Raw genomic sequence first — 19,769 nt, 5'->3', positions numbered from 1 at the left:
GAGAATAGGAGATCGATCATGTTTGAGATGAGCTGTCTATCTATCGTACATATGATTCTTTTGTCTTCACTTCATCTTCCACCTACCCCATCTATAAAAAGTACAATGTATATCCCAAGAGCAGAGTGTACATACTCCAATTCCAATGATGATTGATATCAACCCCAACCAGGACGCCAAACGCTCATCAACTTTTCCAAACCCCAAATACAATGCATAGCCGAGTCAACAGTGTAGTAGTCTAAGCCGACTTGCCCTCCTCTCCTTCACCTCCACCCTCCTTCTTATTGACACTCCCATCATCCCAGAATTCCATGTCGCCATCCACATACCCACGAGTCAACTTATCGCCCTGCCGGGCCAAGATATCCTCAAGGGTACTCTTCTTGTCGAAGAAGATATTCAAATGGTCGGCTATGACATGGCGAGCATCGCAGGACGGGCACTTGATCAGCACCGTACCGCGGTGGTATCCGTGCTTGGACATGCGGTGTGAGGAACGTTCTCCGCATGGCTTGCAGGTGAATGTGATTTGGTATGCGGGCTCCTGTTCGCGGCGAAGACGGTTCTGTTCTTCATTCTGGGCGTCGGTGGATGCGTCGACGGAGCGGTCCGTAAGAGGTTTCGCTGAGGAAGAGTTGAGTCTGGTGGTTGCGAGGTGTGTAGTGACCTTCGGGGAGTAAAGTGTTGGTGTTTGGCGATGGAGGAGCTGAGTGAATGGCCGGGAGGGTGTTTGAGAGGCGCGGGTGATGGTAGCGCGGGGGAAAGCGGACTGAAGAGAGCGGAGACCGCGGGGAAGGGAGGTGAATGAGCGCATGATGTATAGTTGTAAGTGATTAGTGAATAGATGAGGAATTGGTAGGTATATTTATGAAGATGAAGATGAGAGTTGATGAACTGAAGAATCCGAGAGAAGTACTCCGTCCAAATGACGGAGGAAAGCCGGAGTTTGCGCCGGAATTTCGTTGTTCCAGCTCGGGCCTCCGCGGTCTCGCCGTCTCTGTTACTTCTCCCTCTTCCTCTTGCCATCCCCTCGACCGTGAAGGAGGCGATGCATCGATGAGTGTGGCGAAGCCCTTGATTGTTGAATTGGTGGATACTTGGGATACAAACCGATAATCTAGCTGTTCGTCTGGCTGCATTGTTTGAGCGTCCGGATACGTCACTGTTCTGTGCGGCGAGGATTGCCCCGCGCATCAGAGCTGTCAATCATCTGTCGAGCTGGATGATATTTGCTGGAGTTTGCAAATATGTCTTTACGCGCAAGGAATAAGATTCGTGCTCCGCGCAGGGTAGGTTTTCTTTTTCATTTACATTCTTCTATGGCCTACAGCTTGTGGTGTCCCTCCCGGAGCAAAGTTCCGTTCGATACGAAATTGGGTTTAGCAATTCGGTATGCTAATGAGAGCAACATCAGGGCATGGCAGGGAGCAAAACCAACGATTTCGAAACGAGTTGGGCGGAGCTATCTAGCTCGCTGAAGAAAATCCACACTAAAGATGCCTCGGCCTTGTCGTTCGAGGAGATATATCGCAAGTCCTACAACATCGTCCTGGGAATGCGTGGAACGGAACTGTACGAACGGATTCAACAACTGGAACGTGAATGGCTAGATACAGAAGTCCACAAGTTGGTGACCGGGGCCATCTCGCCGAGTCTGCTGCTGGCGAAGCAGCTGGTAGATGCGCAAGACCAGGCCAATGAGAGGCGAGATGCAGGAGAGAGATTTCTGGCAGTGCTCAAGGAAGCTTGGGAGGATCATCAGCTATGTATGAAAATGATCACGGATGTTCTTATGTATATGGTAAGTGTACCATCCTCCTTCATCTGCACTGAATCCGCGTTGACTGAAGGATAATCTCATCCATCAGGACCGTGTTATGTCGACGGACCACCGAAAGCCATCCATTTATGTGGCATCAATGGCGTTGTTTCGAGACCATGTGCTTCGCGCTCCCATTCGATCGGACACCAGTACGAGCGTATACGATGTATTGGAGTCGACTGTGCTGTTCATGCTACAACTGGAACGGTCTGGGCATATTATCGACAGGCCTTTGATCAGACACTGCGTGTATATGCTGGAGGGGCTTTACGAGACTATTACAGAGGAGGAATCAACAAAGTTGTACCTCACTGTCTTTGAGCCGGCGTTCTTGGAAGCCAGCAAGAAATTTTACCAGGCTGAGGGGCGGCGATTGCTAGAGACCGGTGATGCTGCAACCTTTTGCAAGGTCGCCACAGAGCGTCTCTCAGAAGAGACTGAGAGGTGTATTGACACGCTGTCATCACTCTCAAAGACGAAGATCAAGGATGTCCTCGATAATGAACTGATAAAGAACAACATCGCCGAGGTGGTCAAGCTCGAGGGCACCGGTGTCAGAACCATGCTGGACAATGATCGCATCGACAATCTACGAAGTGTTTACGTGCTTAGCGCACGAGTCGACAGCAAGAAGACCCCTTTGACTACTGCCGTGCAGAGGCGGATCGTCGAGATGGGCAAGGAAATTAATGCCTCTGCAATTGCATCGCAAGTCTCGGCCACTGCTGCAGGCAAGAAGCCGGCACCTGGTGAAAAGAAGCCAGCAGAGAAACCCGTGAACCAACAGACGGTGGCTGCCATCAAATGGGTGGACGATATCCTGCGTCTGAAGCAAAAGTTTGACAACATATGGGAGAATGCATTCGAGTCTGATCAAGTCCTGCAGAGCGCGATAACCAGCAGCTTCTCGGAGTTCATCAACCTGTCGCAAGGTGGAGACTCGCGCAGTTCTGAATACCTCTCTCTATTCTTCGACGAGAATCTGAAGAAGGGCATCAAGGGCAAGACAGATTCCGAGATTGATACTTTGCTGGATAACGGAATCACGCTTCTGCGTTACATCAAAGACAAGGATATGTTTGAGGCATACTACAAGAAGCATCTCTCTCGCCGTCTGCTGATGAAGCGTTCCGTGAGCATGGATGCTGAGCGACAGATGATCTCGAAAATGAAGATGGAAGTGGGCAACCAGTTCACACAGCGCCTGGAGTCCATGTTCAAGGACATGACCATCTCTGAGGATCTGACATCGAGCTACAAGGAACACATGCGACAGTCCAGCGACCCCGACCAAAAGCGGATTGAATTGGACATCAACGTGCTCACCAGTACGATGTGGCCCATGGAGATCATGTCCAACGCCAGAAATGACGAGGTTCAACTACCCCCTATCCTTCCCAAGGAGGTCGACAGCGTCAAGCAAAGCTTCGAACAGTTCTACCTTGGCAAGCACAATGGCCGCAAGCTGTCGTGGCAAGCCAGCATGGGCACGGCCGATATCCGCGCAACATTCCAACGGGCCAATGGTAAGGTCCAGCGACACGAACTCAATGTCTCTACCTACGCTATGATCATTCTACTGCTTTTCAATGATGTGCCCGCGGGCGAGTCTCTCACCTACACCGAGATCCAAGAACGCACTCGTATTCCCGACCACGATCTGATTCGGAATTTGCAATCCCTGGCCGTTGCACCCAAGACCCGTGTTCTGAAGAAAGATCCCATGAGCAAGGACGTCAAGCCTACAGACAAATTCGTCTTCAACAACGAGTTCCAGAGTCCATTCATGAAGGTCCGGATCGGTGTTGTCAGCGGCAGCGCCAACAAGGTGGAGAATCAGGACCAGCGCAAGGAGACGGAGAAGAAGATGAGTGAGGAGCGCGGAGCCAGCATCGAGGCTGCCATTGTCAGAATCATGAAGTACGCCCCCTCTTTATACATGCTAGCGACCCACCACTAACAATATTACAGACAACGAAAAACACTAATCCACTCGCAACTCATGACCGAGGTGCTCTCTCAGCTATCCGCACGATTCGTCCCAGACGTCAACATGATCAAAAAGCGCATTGAGAGCTTGATTGATCGCGAGTATCTCGAGCGAGTTGAAGAGGATCCACCTACGTACGGATATGTGGCGTAGCCAATCTTCCTCTCTGCTGGTTTTCTATTCATTTTCACGGTTGTTTCCTTTTGTTTCATCGGTGGCGTTGAGCATACTGAGCATGAATGGTCTTGGACTTGAGCGGCGATGGCGCACGGTATGGACACGGAATGAAAGCGTTTCAGCCTACATAGATGTTGGTTGTTTTATTAACTTGATGCGGATGTTTTACATTGGTGGTGGTGCATCAGGACGAGCGAAGTGATATGCAGTGATGAGTGATGATGCATTGATGATTGATACTGAGACTGTGCAAGACTTTAAAGAAGCGTAGCATCCACACCATCAGATAAAAAGAAAACAGGTATATGTGATATATATGCAAAGGTATAATCCCCCACCCAACGCCTCGAAATGCAATCCCCCCCCTCCTCCAACTTATCTCCACCTCATCCCCACAAAATCGATTTTACAAAACTTCAACCTCCCCCCTCCCCCAAGCCCCCCTAACCCCCTCCCACCTAACCGCCCAAACCTCCCCCATCCTCAACACCGTCCCCTCGACCTCCACCTCGACCCCATCCCCCGGCGGCACCACAACCCTAACCTCCTCAACAAGACACCTCACAAAAACAACCTCCTTCCCATCCGGTCCCTGAACCATACTAGTCCCACCCGCATTATCATCCAATCTCCTCAACTGCGGGGGGAACGAATTCAAAAACGACGCTCCATAATGACCCGCCAGTAGCGTCTGATGCGCATGCAGGAAGCTTACTTCCTCCTTCGACAAGGGACTTATAACATCTGTATCGTCCGTGGATGGTGGCTCGGGAATAGAGTCCTCCGGTCTGGAGGAATCCGTCTGCGATTGTTGCGATTGAGGTTGTGTGTTGTTGGGACGGGAGATAAGAAGTAGGTAGTGCATGCTATGCGCTGTGAGCTTTGATAGACGTTGGCGGAGGAGAGAGCGGATTAGGTATTGGGTTCGGGAGAGGTCAGATTGGAGGATGGAGAGGGTGAGGTTGGTTGTTGCTGCGGAGGTGGAGGAGGTTTGGTGGTGTGTTATTGGGTCGGTGGAGGAGGCGGCGAGGTCTTCGATGGATTCGATCTTTGGTTTTATTTGTATGTGTTAGTGGGTGGGTTGTATGGGAAAGGTATATGGGGTAGAGAGAGAGGTGGGAGGGAGGAGGGAGGGATATATACCTGTCGTCTGACGCGCTCCATCATGCGCTCCATTAAGGATGTCGGCCATGGGAGGAGCTCGGGGACGGCGCGCTCGGCGACCCAGAAGCGCGTGAGTAATTGGTGATCGAGAGCGGTGGATTCCGGGGTGGATGTGTCTGCCGTGCGGTCGACGGAGGCGAGGATGTCGTCAATGTCCATTGTCAATTGATCAATGTTTTGTGGTTTTGGTTTTGGTGGTGGTGATGGATGGTGAGGGGAAGATTTGCGGCGGAGCAGCAGCGCGATGGACGGAATGGGTGGGTTGTGGGTAGCGGAGCGGAGGTGCGACAGGCCGCGATTTCATTGGGTCCGCTGCGGAGGTACATCGCTGCCGCTGCTTTGCCTACAATTACTTGTAATACCTCTACGAGATGTTTACGAGGTGTAATCATGTATTTGAAAGTTCATCTCATCATTGTCCAACATAGGAAATTAGTCCTTTAACCTCCAATCCCCCCATACATTATAGTCGGGCCAGTAGCCGACCAGGTTCGTGGTTTATGTATGTACACCTGCACGAACATTCTCTTCGCAGGCAAGCTCTGGCTTCTTCATGCCAAATCTTGTCTTCCAATAGCGAGCGTGCATGTCAAGATTATCTCCTGAGTGAGCCGTATGTCGATATGTACTGTGTGGACGGCGTGTAGCGTGGCACTCCCGTAGCTTTATACAGGAGCTCGGGGTGGATGATTAAACGACGGTAGAGAGTAATAGGAAATTAGTCGCAGAAAGAAATGCCAGCTGGCGAGGTATCATAAGTCGATCACGAAATGGTGTCGAAGATCAAGGTGGTCGTCAAAAAAACATAGGAAATAAAATCCGAAGGGAGTGGTCGGATGGCAAGAAAATGGGGTCGAACTCGGTCGAAAGGTGAGGTGCGGGTCGCGAGAAGCAATAACTCGTCTTCAGATCGTAAAGCAAAAGGTACTCCAGTAAGTCAAACCAATCGTCATCAGAATGGCCGTGTAATAACCGCACCAACCCCAATTGATAGGAAAGAAACCCAAGCAAACGAATGGTGTGGGATGCAGTGAGACAGTTGACGCCACTGCTATCCCAATATTCAAAGCGCTCTGACGCCAATACCCAGAAACACGCTAGGAGCAATTGACCCGCAGTGGCCAAACTGTATCTGAATGTCGAACGACAGGTAAAAGAAATTCAAAGGAAGGCCCGTAAGGTGGTAGCAGTTGGCAGCACATGATCATACTCATAAATCACGGCGTGTGCCAGGTACAGTAAAGGAAATGTTCCAACTCAATAGGAAAGCATACGTCGGCCGGAGAAGCGTCCAGATGCCGGACTTTCGGCGAATGGGGAGCCGAGAAACCGGTTGCGGTCACCAGCGTTGTTACGACACCTCCCCGTGGGACTGTCTTCCATCTGAGGAGAGTGCTGACCAAAGGCAAACGTCTGCGCTCGGTTGAGCTTGGACCTCTGCTTGACCTTCCCGAGGCCACGCTCGCAGGCGAACTCGTGTTCCTTGGCGCTCATCTCAACATAATTTTGTGGATAGCACAATGTCCGGTGTTCCGCAAAGAATGCGCTGTAGCCACCCTCCAAAATGTACATGTCAGGATAGCTGAGGTGCGGATATTGGTCCACGTTATAGGCACGATCTTTGTGCCGGATATACTTCGCCATGATCGGGGCCCGATGGGCGGAATATTCGCAATGAAAGACCAAGGCCGTCCGTGGCTTTGGGCTTGCGAAGAGTTCGGCGGCCAGAAAGTCCTTGTCGTTGTAGTTCACGGCTCCGGTGATGTGCCCGCCCTCGTACTCATACTCGAAGCGGCAGTCGACGACCATGATGTTATCGAAACGATCATTGTACTTGCCATCCAGGAGCTCCACAAGGATACTCTTATCGATGCGAGGCAGTGTATCGGCCTGGTCCTCAGAAAAGGTGTGAGGGAGCTGCAGGCTCGGGGTTCCTTCAATGTCGGGGATCGACGGAAGTGGTGCATTTGTAGTATAGTTAGCCTCTTTATCGACAACAATATCCTCCGGGTGCTCAAACATGCTCAACGAGCGTCGGCACTGTTTCCGAGGGCGCGTCATCGGGTGGGAATTTTTGCGGATCGAAGCCGCCGTGGGCGAGCCATTGCCGCGGACATGGCTCCCACTGCTTCCAAGTTGGGGTCTCAGTCGGGGATTGATCAGAATTCCGCTGGAGTGGCGACTCAATGATGGCCGTTCCCGCTGTGGTGACTCGTTGAACATGTCCTCCAGTGACGCAGATGCGCTCAGCGATGTTTTCCCTCCTTTGCTCTGGAACTTGAATGGTGGTGCCTGGCTCTCCGGGGCGGGTTTGGTCATGCCCAGCTGAAAGGTCTGGGCTTTGCTCCTGGCTAAACTTGGCCGCAAGAATGTTGGACGTCTTCTCCTACAGACACAAATGCAATTAGATCCACATCGCCCAAAGTCACGTCCAAGCACTTCTCTCTTACTCTTGCAGGCTATCCTTTTGCTGGACGAGGGGCGATTCCTCGAGTGGGCTAGCGGCGGCAGACATCATCGGAGTATCCATTGTAGAATCCAGGCTAGGCGAGTCAAGTTCGGCTTCGTTCAGAAGGCCGAATGCCGGCTTATGCGGTAACGGGGACATTTCCATGATATCCATGGCGGGAGCAGGCGAGGACGCGGGCAGTGGAGGTGTGGTCATAGACTCTGCTCTACAGTTAAGCAATCCACCCCTCTTATGACCACGATTGGGAGTGTCCTCTTACCACACCGGTTACTATTCCCGAGCAGACTAGCAGTGAACAAAGACCGCCGGGGCGTAGTCAGCTGCGGACTAATTCTGGGGTGTTAGTGAATCCCTTCATGGGTGGACCAGACATTCGGAACAAAGACCCGAACCCAACGGCAGAACGAACCTTTGATCAATGTGAAAATTTTGAGACAGATCCGCGGCGAGGCTAGCCGTGGGAGACGAGCCTCGAACGGGTTTCACATTAAAATAGTCCCCATGGCCTTTCTTCATGGAGAGGTCTTTGAAGTTGAAATTCTTGTGGCCCAGTCCACGCATTGGACTGAAAGAAGTATAGGAAGTAGTTGCATCTGCACGAAAGCAATGCCCGAACATCACCGAGGGGGGCTGCATGGCAGCCAACGGGGACGAATGTTCCATTCTTGCCGGAGAATGGTAGTCTTCCGCGCTCTCTGGTATTCCACACCCAAAAAAGTCGACGACCAAGTGAAGTAATAGCTAGTAGCCAAGAAATAGACGACAGATACGGTGCGGACTATATCTATCCGGCATACACTACACGGCAGATGTGGTAGAATCGTAGTCGTCGTAGTCTATCCAGCTCCTTGCACTCCTCCTAGTATATCCCGACTTGTCTCAGATCCCGAACCTTCGCAGAATGTAATGACGGCTTCGAGAAGTCTTTTAACTGACTAGTCCGAAACCGCACTACTCGGTGACGAAGCCGTCGGTTTAGAGTGACATAGCTGGGGTGTCCAGTGGGGGGGGGATCAAGGTGATTTCGGGAAGGGTATGGGTTGGAACAGGAAGCAGGTCGGACGGGCAAGATGGCTAGAAAGAGAACCGCAGACCAGATCAGCAAAGGCACATCCTCACAGCGAAGAATTAGGGGGACGGGATGGTTGCAGATAGGCCATAGATATGGTACGCTAATGCAGTCGGGGGAAAGTTACCGTAGAGAGGACTGAATGCGGGACTGGGCCTGGGCGAAGCTCACACGACGGAGCATGGGAATGAGGAACAGGGGAAAGAAGCTCTTAAGAAGAAGGTGGAGAGCAGACGTTTAAGAGCTAGCTAGGGAGAGAGAAAGAAGGAAGAGAAAGAAAAAAGGTCTGGAGAAAGTGAAGCTGAAGGGATGCCCTTGTTGCAATGGCAACGCAAAAGTGGGGAGGGATCTCCAGATGCTCTGCGTAGAGCTTAAGCGACGATGGGTTAGGCTGTGTCAGAAAACCAATGTCGAACCGGTTTGGTCCATGACCGCATTAAAGGATTTGACCCTTCAGAAAAAAAACCCAGGCAAGACACCGCCTGCTCTTTTGCTTGGTTGCTTGGTTGCTTGCTGTCTCTGCAAGGCCTGGCTAGTTTCCTATTGAGGAGTAGATTGACTCTTTCATTCTTGGAGAAGGGATTGATTGATTTCTTTCTGTTCTGGTTTGGCCGGAGAATAGAAGCGACTGACGACTATGTTACTGCTCCTAACTAAACTATCTGGTATTCCCGAATAGCCGCCCTAGTATCCATATCGGGCTCTACTTACTTTGGTTAATTCGTGAGTTGCTTTTCCTCTTTTCTCTTCAATTTTAAATCCCTTTTTTCTCTTCCTCTCCGGGCGCATATTGAATTTTTGCAGTGACAGCTGTAGGTACCTTCCAACATACATACATTAGATACGCATACCAAGGAAGATTTATTTCCTTGTTCGGGAAGGAAAGGTACCAATACCATACAGTTATGTACGTTGTATGTATATGTAGTATGGGTATGGGTATGGGTATGTGTATGTATGTATGTACGGAGTATAGAAGTTGTCGAGTGACCTTCCAGAGTCAGGCATAGTCATCTCCAGAGTAAGTAGGTACCCGGACTGGGACTAGTCCAGCCAGGCTAGGGCTCTGGGCGCCCCTCGTTGCCGGGACTCCCTTGCCGCCAGCACCAGCGCTAGCCGCTGCTCAGCAACCCCCCGCCTATCAGCGTCCTTACTGCCTCACCCGCTCACTATCGTCTTAGTAGTCCTCTACCAATCTCGGCGGGCTGGCTGAAAAAAAATGGTCCATGATGGATCGTGCCTGTCTCACGGAACAAGTGAAAAGAGAGGAGAAAAAAGGGTACCGGAGTACTGTTCTTTCGGCCTTCTTTTCTTTCCATTACTAACTCAACTGCGGAGGCAAATTATGGGTCCCCCTCTTTGTATTTCGTTTTTTGACAGGTTTCACCTATGTAACAAACTCGCCGAATATTGCTGTAGAAACCGTTGGTTCCAAATTTGCCTTTTTTCTTTTTCCCTTTCATTTTTCGCTCTGCATAGTACAGCGAGGTATTACTTCGGGACACAAGACAAGACTCAATCTCCCTGCTAAGCGCCGTGTTAGTTCTCTTTCCGACCAAGGCTGACTATTACCCAGTATTCGATGGTTCATTCCTCCAATTACAATCCTGGCTTAGACTCACTCCCTGGCTGAGTCAATCAATTAATCTAGGTCCAGCTCAATGCCTCCGACGGAAATAGATGGACGAACTAACACCCACTTGGAAGGTCCTAGGTCGTGGTAGGTATGGGTAGGTAATTAGGTATGCGATCACCCCAGGCATCTTTTCAAACTATCTACCTAGTATGGAGTGGGATATTTTTTTTTCGGCCGATCGACCAGTCAAAGCAGCAAGTGGACGGGATAAAAATCTGAAATCCGATCAATAATATTATCTTCCCGTGTGTGCCGTTCGATTTTTTCTGTGTTCGACTCTATACATCATTCCCGAGAACCAAAAAGAGAGATCGAGTCTAATAGAATCTCCACTTGGGCTCCACTGAGTCGGAAAAAAGAGCTTGTCCGGTATCATTTCTCAGGAACGGGGTTTCCATGGTATATTTGCGAACCTTGACTAGGAAGTAGAGCTGTCATACATACGTAAAGCTTCAATCACCTGGTAACTACCAGGTATCTACCGCCCGTCGACTGACCATGCCATGAGGTATTGCTCTACATCAAGACTTGCCAAAATTGAACCATTCCCGCCATGTTCTTGCAAAGTCATGTATCACAGACTAAACCCACATACCGACTGATTAGATCATCGCTGCCTTCACATGCACACCTCGTCTCTGATCGGAAAAATGTCGGCTTTGCCGGATTGAGTAATGCCAGAGCAACTGCACCACTGGAGGCCTCAGATCCGAGCATGCCACGCGCTTAACTTTCCATCCGTAGTGAAGTGATTTTCTGCAGAAGAATCTTCTTCGGCCTCCGCCGTGACCAGCATGGACGAAGTATGCCACTATCACATCCACCTAGATTTTGTGCAACTCCAGCATCTCTCTTCTTTGGCAGCTCTTCATAAGAGAGGGAGCATTCAGGTATTTCTTCTTACGGACAGCTTGACTGCTTTAGACACACGGCACACACACAGTAATCGGGCTTCAGGGCAGCAAAAGATCTGATGGTCCCTCCAGACTGGATTTTTCGCAACCCCTCTTGCGCACAGTCTTCATGGTGGTCCGTTCTTCACACTCACATCATTCCCTTACGTTGGCCCTCACTCTGCCCACATTCCTGCAGAACTTGGCCAGGGATATCCTCCCTTTCTTTCAACAACCATCTCAGGAAGGTGCTTTGATAGCAAGCCGTGTGGGATCTTATCGCTGCTCTCGACAGTGGCTTTCCAACAAGGAGCAATTGCGCCAGCAGAGAGCTCCGTCCATGTCGACGCCATGAGGCTGAGGCCGTCTAGCTTACGGCTCTAGACCTAGCCGGGTGTGGGGATCAAGGTACACTCCAGCTGAAGCAGGATTTCCTGTCGCACCCGAGAGGCTGACGACGTCACTTTGGCTGATACACTCCTTCTCCGCCACAACGAGGGGCCAAACGGCATTCTGGAGTCATGCAATCCTCGAGCCAGTTATGGGGAGTATAGCTCTCCACCACTCGGGTTCAACCTCCTCGATCTCTACGATATTGCCTCGAAGCTAGTGCTGCCTCGTGGGCCATGAAAATAGCTCGATCGAATAAGAGAGGGGCCCTCCTCGCTGTTACCATTACACCGCCACGAATAGCGAGATCGGTAAGCTCCTGCGAGCAGCGATCGCATCATTGACCATTCACAATGATCATTTTTCCGTTGTCCCAAGGCCAGAGGCCCCTCACCTGTGAGACACCGGACGGTCCCAATGATGATCCCTTCCCTCGCTCCGAACGTATTAGCGCTAGAGCTCATGAGGGTCCCGATTGAGCAACAACAATCATCCCCCTTGAGCGAAGACAGCCGGAAAATGCGGCTCACCCGCGGTGTCTACGCGCCAGGAAGGGCGCTAGCCCCAAGAACTATCAGAAGCAATATCGCTAGAGTGGCAGTCGGTTCCGCCATTATTGAGGACAGGTGGGTAGGCATTGATTGTACAGAGTAAGTTCAAGGCGACATCACTTTTAAAGGTATTAAATTAGATGATTGATTGACGCAGAAGAGGGGGGAGTTCTTGTGCGGCTGAAGGATCTACTGAGTGTCTATTTGTTTGATTATAGGCGCCGGGAACTGATCTGGACCGTCGCCCGCGTGAAAAGCGAGCCGTGCTAAGCCGGTTAGTGTTCCTTTTCCTACTTACCTCGGATCTTTCGGTGGAGTAGTCGGGGATGTTGACGGGCTTCTCCGTCACCTGAGCGGCCATGACATACGCTGTTATCTGTCGGCCAGGCAGCCCAGACACGTCCGCGGACCGGGCATCAGCGTCGGGCGCTCTTGTAAGTGTCAACAATCCCTACTAGTGGTCCGCGTCAAAATGGTCCAGTAGCAGCAACAGCCTTGGCAGGCCAGCAGGAAGCGCTGCTGCGGGGTTTCAAATGGTGATGGGGCCCCTGATTGGGCTAATCCTGCAGCTTAAGTGCTCGTGCTCCAGAAAGGCTGTCTGCAACTTTATTTAGATACGGTGAATGGGGGGATGATGCTATCTTCTCCCTTCCCCTCCCCTCTTGTCCCCTCCGTTCGGACTGGAGTGCTCCCAACTTGCTTTCCCAGATCTGCCTGGCCGGAATCGCGTCGATTGGAGGGAACCAGTCGTGATGTCACATGGAGGGGAAAGTCTTGCATGAAACCTTCTCCCATCCTTCCCTTCCCGCACCCTCCGGTATCTGCATGTCACCACTGTAACTGTATGTGCGTATGTATGCGCTGGCACACCACCCACACCCACACCCACACGGTCGGAGGGGAAATACTCCTGGTTCGTGATGAGTCCTGCAGATGACCCGGCTGGCATTGTTTATCACTTTCCGTTCTGGCTTCTGCTGTAAACAATAACAATGGTGGTGAACCGTGGAACCCCGGAGTCTCCCCTCCCCCAACGACGCGACCGGCAGAGCGTGGTCCCGTGACTTGTCCCCGATGCGACCATCCCCCCCGTACCCAGTAATAACTCCATGACATCACCGAGATTTCTCCCTTCTTTGTCCATCGTTGCTCGCCTTGCTTGTCCCTTTCTTGTCGCCCTTCCTTGCTCCCCCCTTCCCAACCCTTCTCCATGGCTCTCTATTCTGGTCTATAACAACTGATTCGGGCCTGTCCCAAATTTGTGTCAAGGCGAGATTCCCCTTTCACCTCTTTGATGCCTTATTTTGTCCATCCCACCTGCGATGGTGCTGGGACCCGTAACTAGTGAGTCTAAGATACGATCGGGGAAGCGATCTGCAGAACTATCGCCTAGTGACCCAGATCTTCGTCCTCTGGCCATGTGTTCTCGTTCACACTGTAACCAACTGGCCTGTTGTTGCCTCCTAGATCCGATCTCGCAGTGTAGTTGAAGGCATAGTCGACATGCAAATGACTATCTGATTTTCTACCATAGACAGGAGCTTAGAAAAGCTTATTCCAAACAGGAGCGCATTAGCCACACTCACTGGCGCTTATCCCCAAGTGCATATCTGGGGATGTTACCGAGGACTGCATGTAGGCGCAAGATATCGTCTACTCACTAATTAGATGGCCTTATCTTAGATCTCCTGAGTTTCAACATGCAAGCATGGCTATCTAGGTATCCGGGGTGAACATCACGACCCCAGTAATATCAAGATAATATCGATCGCATATGCATATATTTGCCCCTTCTTTAGGAGCAGAGCACCCTTGCCAAAGGCGACATCTCTTAACCCCATACAACCCTGTTGGATAGTAGTTATCAATCAATAACCCACTCCTACCAATGAATCCTCCAATACTATCCACACCCCCCCAGCACCGCACAACACAGGGGTGAAAGGTTATCTAGGAGAATAAAGACAAAGATATCGGGTCAATAATCCGCACGATAACCCCTGCAAGTCTATCTAGCATATCCTCACCTTTACCGTTTCGGCACATCCATGATCGCCATTCCTGGGCCCCAGCCACCCATCCAAACTAATATCTATCTATCCCCTTCCCAGCCCTACCATTACTATTTCAACCTTTATCATAAGGTTTTCCCTTTCGTAGCTTAGTCCCAATTAGCTGCACGAAATTCCCCGTTTCTTCGAAGGATATCTCCTGCAGGTACGCCAGGTACCAATTAAACATACATGCACCCATGCGCCGCCCCTTGCATCGGTATGTAGCTAATAGCTATATGGGCCATCCACCCCGCATGTATACAGGATAAGCTTCTCCCTCTGGGATTGAGTTTAGTGTTTCTAGGAGGATGGAATTGGTGCTGCTCTTTTAGTAGTAGTGACTCTAGTTCATGCTATGGCACACATACCCTGCTATGGTTTAGAAGAGTTTAGTATGAAGTGAAGTTTTTCGCCATGTTTCTAATTAAGCTCTAAGTTAGCGACAGTCGTAGAAATGTTTCTCTATCGGCAATTCCAAGCTTGAGGAATTCCTTATTCGGGATGGGCGTCGTTAGAGTTAATTCTCTGGTATAATCTTAGAAATCGAATAAGTTTAGTATGTAACTATAGTACAATACGTGCATTCTTGGTATCATCTCGAACGTTACAATCATGATACTCACTTACCTACTTACTACAATCAATAATCTACAAGATAGATACTACCTACTTAAGATAGTAAGTCACTTAACCAATTAATTATTTCACAATCTCTAACAAAACCAATACTTCCTATTACTTTTATCAAGGACCATCAATTTATTCAGACATGTGGTCAACTATGCCGATAGTAATCATAACTACCGCCACCAGGAATGCAGTCTATACCCATCTAAGTAGAAAGTCACGCCGTTAGGGCAGATCATTCCATGGCAGTCTACTAGACTACCCTGCAAGCTCATATTGACTAGTGTCGAGTTGGGGCCTGTTATAAACCGTTGCGTAGCCCGCACATGCATGCCTTAGCAGCCCATCCCGCTTTTCTACTGAAGCGTCTCCACTTGACTATGTGCTGAAGAATACCAGCCCTGGATGATCAGTTCGCTACGCTACTACTGTCATTGCTTACTGCTGAGGTATGGACTAGTGCTGGGTGGAGAGTGCTAGACTAGTAGCCGTTGGGCTAGGAGGTGTCAGTATGTGGGATTAACGGGTGGTGAGTTATCTCTTGGTTGTGAGTTGTGGGTTTGTGGGTTATAGGGCATGCCGCTGCTCCTGCTGACGCTGACTTGCAGGATTCCTAACGGTTATTAGTCTACTAGTAGGTAGGTTGGTAGGTAGGTGAATGTTCATCCCTATCTCTCTGATTACTATTCTGTAGAGCACTCTGTGCTAGATTACTTCCGCAATTAGGTAGAGGAACTCCTTAGTCTATGAATCAAGTACTCTTACACACAGAACTACCAATAATATTCAATTTTTTCACAGGAGTCCACAGTACTTAGCTATAAGTAATAATCAAAAGTACAGCAACATCAATATCACTACTCCCATCAATAACTGCATGCCACAATCAACCCCAGTAAGGGATAGATACTCTATATCATATATTGAATACTTCCAAGTTGTAAGCACACAGTGGATATCATCGATAGCATCGATACTTGTGCATTCTATAATCAAGTAAGAGGAAATCGATGCGTCGCTTCTCCATTGACGACTAAGCCGCCGGCCCCAGTCGTCCATTGAGAATGCAGGGATTCCTTATCCTCCCATTCATAATCTATGAAGGTCCGCACGTAGCAGGGAAGGGAAGGAATGGTGGATCTTATGGTGGGTTGGTATAGGAGGTACGTGGCAGGTTTGGGGTTGGGGGGATTAAGGGGATTGGATTTGGGATTTGGGTATTGGTTTTATTCTAAGGGGGTAAAATTGTAGATGATTGTAGTACTTGAGAGTAGGCGGTAATGAAAATGAGTATGACGGTTGTTGTTGGGCATATGTGGTATTTTGTTGTTGAATATTGCGACATATATCTCCATCTGTTGTTTTAAGAGGCGCGAAATGTCGCTTTCACGATCTACTGGTAAGCGCACAACATTGGATGCTGTGGGTAGAGAATAAAGTGAGTACCTGGTAGGTAGGTAGGAAGTACTTGAGGTGAATTTTGAGAATATCCAGTAGTAGTGGCATTAAGGGTGTATAGAGGGCTTTTTTAAATATATATAGTACTTGTAGACGGACTGTCTTTAGCTCTGCTGAGGATGTTCTCGTAGAGGTGGCTTGTCGTGATATAGCGTTATAGTGATTATCCAAATAGTAGCATAGACTGCTCATCATGTACTAACTTGCTGGTCTATATTTATCCCATTTGTAGTAGATATGCAGATCATTTATAACTCTGCCCGATTCACATATTGCTAGTACTAGTATATAGTTATAACTTGTTCATAATGGAAAAGGGTGCTTACATAGGAAGTCCCAGTAGTGGTACCATTATATATATGGTTCTTGCCCTACTTATACCACCGAGTATGACAGCAGCAGTCATTATGGCTTTGCATTATGCTGCTTCCTTGTTTAGTTCTGTTCACAAAGCAAGCAGGGGATAAAATGGAGTAATTTCATCTCTTATGTTATTATCTCAATCAGCATGAATACTAGTAATATATATAATTTAGGTGGTCAATTGTGCACAGTCCTATTTATGTAGATCAGATTACTATGTTTAGTCTCCTGCTAGCTATAAGAGATAAGACGTAAAAAAAGCCCCAGGTAGCCAACTCCAAATATACCAAACCGTTGCCCAGACAATTAGCATGATTAAAAATTGAAGAAACTGACGACCAGAGTCTATTTCTTGACAATGGCGCCACAACAATGCCTTCTTTTGTTCTGTCTTGTACCCCACACAATGAAGCATGGAAAAGGAAAAGAGGTAGAAAGAAACAAGCATTTCACTTCAATATTCACTTTCCTCATTCAACTTCCTGACTGCTTCTATGCGGTCGTTGCAAACCTTGCAACCTTCATGCCCAGAAGCGCCTTTGTCTAAAAAAGCCTCAACCGCTTCGTGACTTCCCTGCTTCGTCGAATTATGAATAGGTGGTATTCCAATATCGTCTAGTATATTCATGTCCGCCCCAGCCTCAGCCAGCAACGTAATACATGATGCAATAGAATGCGTATCTCTAGAGCGTGACACACGGTGTAAAGCCGTCTCTCCCAACCGGCCCTTGGCATTAACATCGAACCCGGCGGCTAGAAGCTGCTGAACTATAGAGGTATTTCCAGTTTCCATAGCATAGTGAAGAGCATTATCGCCGGCTTTATTACCGGCAAACACGGCATCCTTGCTCATTTTGCTCAACAGCAGCTGTACAGCACGTGGGTGGTTATACTTGACTGCAAGATGTAGATAGCTCTCGCCGTCCTCGTTGAGCTGGTTGATGTTTTTGCTGGATTTGATCATCGTCAATATAAACTCACGGTCCTGGTAGTCCCTGTATGCTTTCAAAACATTGTGAATAGGTGTCCGGCCAATGCCGTTTGGTATGTCAACATCTGCCCCTGCCTCGAGCAAAGAGCGAATTATGTCAGAAGCCCGAATCTGATCGTACGTAATCTGACATGCGAAGTAGAGTGGTGTATGGTTGACTAGTGAGTTCTTTGAGCTGGATACATCGACTTTCACCCTTCCAGATTTGGCCAGCTTTAGAATCCTGGCTGTAGCTTTGAAATAATCAGTATTTATGTAACAATATGATACTGACAAATAGAATAGATACGTCAGGAGGCATGATTCTAATGCGTCCGATGTCCATAAGGAAGGTGCACGGTCAAGAAATAGCTCAAACACACTCTTAGAGCCCTCCAGTGCGATTCTTCGGATCCTAAAATCATTCGAAGCATTTGCACATGCTCCGGAGTCTAGAAGAAGTTTGAGGAGATCCAGATTCATTTGATAATGTTCCATGACTCGAAGCAGTGGCGTCATACCATCTCCATTTGCTATGAAGGGGTCACCGCCAGCAGCTTGCATTGCGCTTATTAGGAGCCTTGCCAGTTCTATGTTACCCTGCGAGCAGGCAATGAACAAGGCTGTTTCCCCCCATTCATTCCTTTGAAAAGGGTCAGAGCCGTCAGCGAGCAAAAGCTGCACAAGTGTGATATCTCCTCTCGAGGTGGCTGAATGGAGATATCCCTCAGAGCTAGCGTCAGTCGAGCTGAAATCATAGCCGGAATCCTTGAGAGCATGAAAGATCATTATGGGGATATCTGAGTCTGTGCAATCCTTCATCATCTCGTCACCGAGCGCTCTCAGAATGGCTTCCTGGGCGTATTGGACTGAGTCAAGCAGGTATCGGACCACGGCCGACTTCTCGCGTACTATGGCTGTCTCCAGTGGTGTATGGCCGTCCTCGTCCTCGACATTGGCATCTGCTCCGGCTTCAATCAAAGCCTGAACAATATGCAGATGTCCTTCACGGGCAGCCCAATGTAAGGGTGTATTTTCAAGTTTATCTTGCGCGTTGATGTTTGCGCCCCTAGATAACATGAGCTTCACAAGGCATAAGTTACCTCCAATTGCAAATCGGTGCAGCAATGTTTGATAATAGTAAACCCGACATATATCAGACGGGGACTTTTCAAAGTATTCAATGATATGAGGGGATTTCCAATGCTTAGTGTGCTTCCATGAGAACCAACGGCCGCTGTAACGTCCGCGCACGAGCCATTGAGATAGAAGCTGGGGCGTCAAAAGTTGGGAATATCGCCTTGCAGTACGGGCAAAGGCGGCCAGTGATGGTGGTTTGAGGAAATCGCCTATCGAGACGATAAGCTCCGCAGGAATAAAGTCAAGGCTAGTAGTTGAACTCATCGTGGATATGCGTTAGGTTCGTTGACAAGCTAGCGAGAAGTAATAGGAGTGTATAGTCTGTGAAGAAGGGAGTGAAGGGTTGAGGCAAGGATTGAACTTGAAATTTTGTAAGTCTATATATCCCCTGTAGCATGGTTCAAGAGTTATTTGAGTTCGTCAAATCTCATCCACTGCAACGGCAAGAACCATGAAAGGACTGATCTCAATGACAATAGTTCCATTGTCCCGAGATAGGGGTCTTTCATTGTGGACAAGTTAGGCTCAGGCCATCTATCTTGACGGTTGCACCACAATGAAAAGGCATCTTAAAGACATCAATGGGCGGAAACGACGAATTTTCGCATATGGGAACTTCATATAAAGATCGAAAAGTCCCTTACCCCTTTATCATTGGCTGATACCATGGATTCACAAGACAGAGCAAGCTCACTCCATCAGGATAACTTTAAAACAAAAACCTAGTTTATGAGGCAGGTTCCTATCTCCTGGCTCCATAAGAAATGGCTGTATCCTTTCTCCGGTGCGTCACCAATCCTTGTGGAACAGGCCATCACTAAGCATTGATGAAAGACACTACAAAGGGAAGAAAGCAATGCAATATTCTGAGCGTCACCATCCTATCCACCGACGAACCTCCGTCGGGCATCTATGCGCGGCAATCGTTTGTTAGCAAGATACTACTATGGAAAGCTGCGCGTACTTATTTTCAACTAAGAGCACATCGGTAT

At 49.0% G+C, this 19,769-nt stretch overlaps 5 protein-coding genes across 5 annotated transcripts; 1 reads left to right on the top strand and 4 right to left on the bottom strand.

Annotated features, from left to right (window-relative positions):
* Positions 1–20: 20 nt before the first annotated feature.
* Positions 21–882, bottom strand: BO83DRAFT_382101 (DNL-type zinc finger protein). Its single transcript, XM_025532156.1, has one exon. It carries the CDS (start codon positions 815–817, stop codon positions 242–244), a length of 576 nt encoding a protein of 191 aa, XP_025383678.1. The 5' UTR covers positions 818–882; the 3' UTR covers positions 21–241.
* Positions 883–1,041: 159 nt separating this feature from the next.
* BO83DRAFT_440917 (cullin family protein) lies at positions 1,042–4,236 on the top strand. Its single transcript, XM_025536296.1, has 4 exons — positions 1,042–1,292; positions 1,418–1,804; positions 1,872–3,745; positions 3,797–4,236. The coding sequence occupies exons 1-4, from the start codon at positions 1,251–1,253 to the stop codon at positions 3,966–3,968; spliced, it is 2,475 nt and encodes an 824-aa protein (XP_025383677.1). The 5' UTR covers positions 1,042–1,250; the 3' UTR covers positions 3,969–4,236.
* Positions 4,237–4,398: 162 nt separating this feature from the next.
* sld5 (putative GINS DNA replication complex subunit Sld5) lies at positions 4,399–5,356 on the bottom strand (the record flags this gene model as incomplete). The annotated part of the gene is made up of 2 exons (XM_025529867.1): positions 5,136–5,356; positions 4,399–5,040 (listed from the first exon to the last, which is right to left on the bottom strand). The coding sequence occupies exons 1-2, from the start codon at positions 5,313–5,315 to the stop codon at positions 4,399–4,401; spliced, it is 822 nt and encodes a 273-aa protein (XP_025383676.1). The 5' UTR covers positions 5,316–5,356.
* A 945-nt stretch (positions 5,357–6,301) lies between these two features.
* On the bottom strand, positions 6,302–8,669 carry nimT (putative tyrosine protein phosphatase MIH1). Its single transcript, XM_025526196.1, has 4 exons — positions 8,036–8,669; positions 7,886–7,953; positions 7,607–7,826; positions 6,302–7,542 (listed from the first exon to the last, which is right to left on the bottom strand). The coding sequence occupies exons 1-4, from the start codon at positions 8,287–8,289 to the stop codon at positions 6,414–6,416; spliced, it is 1,671 nt and encodes a 556-aa protein (XP_025383675.1). The 5' UTR covers positions 8,290–8,669; the 3' UTR covers positions 6,302–6,413.
* An 8,701-nt stretch (positions 8,670–17,370) lies between these two features.
* On the bottom strand, positions 17,371–18,741 carry BO83DRAFT_276671 (ankyrin repeat domain-containing protein; the record flags this gene model as incomplete). The annotated part of the gene is made up of 2 exons (XM_025527078.1): positions 17,371–17,643; positions 18,532–18,741. Coding segments are annotated over 2 exons (483 nt in total), but the record flags the coding sequence as incomplete, so codon positions are not given.
* Positions 18,742–19,769: the final 1,028 nt, after the last annotated feature.

This window comes from Aspergillus eucalypticola (genome assembly GCF_003184535.1).
Source record: "Aspergillus eucalypticola CBS 122712 chromosome Unknown BO83scaffold_32, whole genome shotgun sequence".
Lineage (NCBI taxonomy): Eukaryota > Fungi > Ascomycota > Eurotiomycetes > Eurotiales > Aspergillaceae > Aspergillus > Aspergillus eucalypticola.
Note: the sequence above shows the minus strand (reverse complement) of the source record. Positions and strands in the feature narration are given on the sequence as shown.

Excerpts from the sequence above, each read along its gene's own strand:
- nimT (XM_025526196.1), bottom strand. The coding sequence starts at position 8,289 with ATGGAACATTCGTCCCCGTTGGCTGCCATGCAGCCCCCCTCGGTGATG. Across the intron at positions 7,954-8,035 it reads AATTTTCACATTGATCAAAG|TCCGCAGCTGACTACGCCCC; the intron begins GTTCGTTCTGCC and ends CCCCAGAATTAG. Across the intron at positions 7,543-7,606 it reads CAAAAGGATAGCCTGCAAGA|GAGAAGACGTCCAACATTCT; the intron begins GTAAGAGAGAAG and ends TTGTGTCTGTAG.
- BO83DRAFT_382101 (XM_025532156.1), bottom strand. The coding sequence starts at position 817 with ATGCGCTCATTCACCTCCCTTCCCCGCGGTCTCCGCTCTCTTCAGTCC.
- BO83DRAFT_440917 (XM_025536296.1), top strand. The coding sequence starts at position 1,251 with ATGTCTTTACGCGCAAGGAATAAGATTCGTGCTCCGCGCAGG. Across the intron at positions 1,293-1,417 it reads AGATTCGTGCTCCGCGCAGG|GGCATGGCAGGGAGCAAAAC; the intron begins GTAGGTTTTCTT and ends GAGCAACATCAG. Across the intron at positions 1,805-1,871 it reads CGGATGTTCTTATGTATATG|GACCGTGTTATGTCGACGGA; the intron begins GTAAGTGTACCA and ends CTCATCCATCAG.